Source organism: Penaeus japonicus, unplaced genomic scaffold (assembly GCF_977035675.1).
Source record: "Penaeus japonicus unplaced genomic scaffold, GWHDUDI00000001_assembly GWHDUDI00000021, whole genome shotgun sequence".
NCBI lineage: Eukaryota > Metazoa > Arthropoda > Malacostraca > Decapoda > Penaeidae > Penaeus > Penaeus japonicus.
Genome location: NW_028234423.1, coordinates 12,163,434 through 12,167,403, shown reverse-complemented (window position 1 = coordinate 12,167,403; position 3,970 = coordinate 12,163,434). Strand labels below are relative to the sequence as shown.

General features: G+C 36.1%; 1 protein-coding gene across 1 annotated transcript; it reads left to right on the top strand.

Annotated features, from left to right (window-relative positions):
• Positions 1–610: 610 nt before the first annotated feature.
• LOC122266834 (ribosomal protein L7A) lies at positions 611–2,813 on the top strand. The gene is given in 8 exon segments (XM_086549041.1): positions 611–619; positions 760–772; positions 1,006–1,152; positions 1,526–1,675; positions 2,065–2,285; positions 2,395–2,517; positions 2,619–2,666; positions 2,668–2,813. Coding segments are annotated over 8 exon segments (843 nt in total). The 3' UTR covers positions 2,800–2,813.
• Positions 2,814–3,970: the final 1,157 nt, after the last annotated feature.

The following is a 3,970-nucleotide window of genomic DNA, read 5'->3' as shown; positions in this document are numbered from 1 at the left end:
CAGAATTTACTGCATTTTCAAAGGCACATCTTGGTGTATTTGTTTAATTGTAGAGTATAACCTTCAATGTAATTATTGCTCTTGGTAAGACTTTACTAATGAATACTGATTGAAGTAGGTGCAATTTCTTAGATGCAATATGTATTAATTTGTCATTTGTAGCTAGTGAGTCAGATGTGAAAAAGGTTAAAATCTTGTTACAGAACATTGTAATTTTGTTAGTGAGATTGACTTGTCTTGAAGGTAATACTGAGCTGCCTTAATATTGCACCCTTGTGGGAATTTGAAAGCTTTGCATATAACTGAAATATCTCATCAACCTCAATGAAAGACATCCTCCCAAAATTTAGATATTTAACCCCAATACATTAATGGTAGTTTAGTATTTTTTTCATAACCTTTTAGCAATGCTGCGCATAACTACCAAACTACGTCATACTGGTTATGATGTGGATGGCATTGGCTAAAAATAGAGGTATGGCTAAATGGCAATTTTCCATAAATCTCTTGCAAAATAGTCTAAGCTGACTTTGGAAACCTTGTTCCCTGTAACCTGAAGCTAGCGCCATTATAGACCATACTTTGTTTCAACTGAGCAAATGCCGATGCCATGCCACATGTAATTGAAATACTACCTGTGAATGTGAACTAAGACCTAATCTCAACTATTATGGACTTATTACTTCTGGTAACCTCGGAAAAGTTTTTTTTTTTTTTGCCAGAATGTATTTTATATAAATGGTTGTCATACTCCCCTAGCATATAGGTCCAAGTAATTATAATATTTTTGTATATGTACTATCTGGTTTCTAATTTAAATACCAAATGTTTAATAAATATTTTCTCAACAGGTAAAGGGAAAAGGGAAGGTGAAGGGGAAGGGAAAGAAGGTAGCAGCTGCCCCTCTGGTCACCAAGAAACCTGCTCCCCCCAAGAAGGTCCAAAACCCCCTGTTTGAGAAGAGTACTATCTGGTTTCTAATTTAAATACCAAATGTTTAATAAATATTTTCTCAACAGGTAAAGGGAAAAGGGAAGGTGAAGGGGAAGGGAAAGAAGGTAGCAGCTGCCCCTCTGGTCACCAAGAAACCTGCTCCCCCCAAGAAGGTCCAAAACCCCCTGTTTGAGAAGAGGCCCAGAAACTTTGGCATTGGTAAGTTGGTGACTCTTCAGTTTTGAGTAGCACTTAGTCATTCTGTCAATAAAAAGTAATATTCAGTTATCTTCACCTATGCTGTGAATTGTTAAAAGGGGATGTAAATGGGTTCAAGGTTTTGTGATGCAAGTGTTCAATAATAAATAAGACCTTGGTAACTACACATTTTTAGAATAAGGGAAATAACTATTTCCCTACTTTATATTATTGCAAGACTTCCATTTATTGGTAACAAAACCCATTTGTAATATATTTTAAGGTCATAAATTACCTCTTAATACAGAAATGAAGTGTGCAATTTCATGCCTGTTTAAAGTCCCATACACTAACATGTTTTATATTCATTACTGATATTTCATATTGTTTGCAGGTGGAAACATCCAGCCCAAGCGTGATTTGAGCCGCTTTGTGAAATGGCCAAGGTACATCCGCGTTCAGCGTCAAAGGTCCGTCCTCCTGAGGAGACTTAAGGTCCCACCCCCAATCCACCAGTTCAAGCAGCGTCTTGATTCCCAGAAAGGTACCAAAAGACTTGTAATATCCTTAGGTTCTTCAGAGCGGTGCAGGATCTGAATGATTCTTAGGCTCTGTTGAACGGTGCAGGATGCAAGATCCTTAGGCTCTTCTTGAGCGGTGCAGGGTCAGTCTTTCATTTTGTAAGTCGCCCATAGACCTCTGTTGAAGTGGAGGTGGTGCTGGGTGCAATACTTGTCTCTTGAGTCTGACATACTCAAGGGTACAATAGTAGGTGAAATGACTTCTGTATTGGTGAAATGTACTTTGAATGATGACTGTATTTGCTATCATACGATGCTGGTGACAATCTTAACCACAACTTACTGAGGTAATGCCACATTTATATGGATATTAATGTATTTGAAAGGTTTTAATAGTATTGACCATTTGTAGCCAGGGAGCTGTTCAAGCTGCTGCAGAAATACCGCCCTGAGAGCAAGCAAGCAAAAGTTGCCCGTCTGCGCAAGCGTGCTGAACTGCGTGCTGCAGGGAAAGAGGATGTGCCAACCAAGCGCAAGTTGAGTGTGCGCATGGGTGTCAACACAGTGACTACACTTGTAGAGCAGAAGAAGGCTCGTATTGTGATCATTGCTTGTGATGTTGAACCCATTGAGGTAGGTTGCATTGAAATTTGTATGCAGTTTCTCTTCTCTTGAATAAAAAAATAAAAAATAGATTTTATTCTAATGAATAACTTATTAATATTGTAAACCAACATTTCAGATCATTCTTCACCTACCAGCACTTTGCCGCAAAATGGGGGTTCCCTATTGCATTGTTGGTAACAAGTCTAGAATGGGAATGGTAGTTCGCAGGAAGAATGCTACCTGCTTGGCACTCACTGATGTAAGTAGTAAACTTGTAATTTGACCACTAATTTGCATTACTTGATCTTTATTTCTAATCCACAACTATACAAATTTATTCTAATCAAACTTATTATACAGGTGGAGGCCAATGACCGCAACAGTCTAAACAAGCTCATCGAGGTGGTGAAGACCAACTACAATGACCGCTTTGACGAGATCCGCAAGAACTGGGGTGGCGGCATCCTCAGTTCAAAGTCCAGGGCCAAGTTTGCTAAGGTGGAACGTGCAAGGGCCCGTGAGGTCAGAGCTGTTTAAATAAACTGATGAGGAGAATGTTCATTTTAATATCCCCAGATGGCCAAACCATTGACTTTGCTGCAAGTACATAAATGTCTAACATTTTTACTATCTTAGTCGGTCCTTCTAGAAGAAAATTACACAATACTTGAAAATTTGTTTTATATCATGGTTCTCACAAGACATATGCTATGTGGGACTTGATGAATCATGTATGACAGTGTGAATTAGTTACTTTAGCATTACGAAGTTCAAATTAAGGAAAATTACATGATTTGAAACAATTGGAATTGAACACTTAAATTTGACAATTGAAGGAGATTGCAAATTAAACTGTAAAATTGATTCAAGGTTAGATTAAAGGCCAGTATTAGCATGAATAGAGAGGAGGGTGCAACATTCTAGATGTCTGAATAGTGGGTGAAAGACTTAAAGCATTACCCTGAATGTGGCAGGTAATTTTCAACTAAATTTTTTTTCCAATTTAACGAGTATGGTATAATTAACGTTCAAATTCTTGTAGGGAAGGATTTGGCTCCTGAAATGAGAAACCTGGCATGTTGTAACAACTCCCAAATGTAGGGAAGTATGAAATTTGTACACTATTGTAACGAGTCTCCAACCATACACTAATGAGTGACACTTGGCAAAATGGCCAAACTGGCTGTTGTACTTTTCATGTCTTGGATATGGTCTGAAATACACATGGCAATGAGTTGCCCATTATAATTAGGCTAAAGACTTGCAATTCTGTAAAGGTGTAATTTTTGCTGACAAATATTGTGAATTAAAATGGCATCAGATAGATATAACACTAGGAAATGGCTAATGTCATACTATTGATGTGACCTGATGACCTTGGCTCATAAATATGAAAGTATTCAAGTACATAAATTTTGCTAAAATTTGATGACTAGGGTTGTGACAAAATTATTTGAAATAATTTTATAAGCTTAAGCTTTAAGCTCATAAAATCATTTTAAGCGTATAAAAAATATTTTCCAACAACGGTTTCATTACTTAATAAGACTCAATTTTAAGTGGCTAACGAATATTTCAACATTTTCTAATATTAAATATATATATATAAATATATATATATTAATATATATATATAATAATATATATATATACATAAATATATATATATATCTATATATATATATATCTATATATATATATAAAAATATATA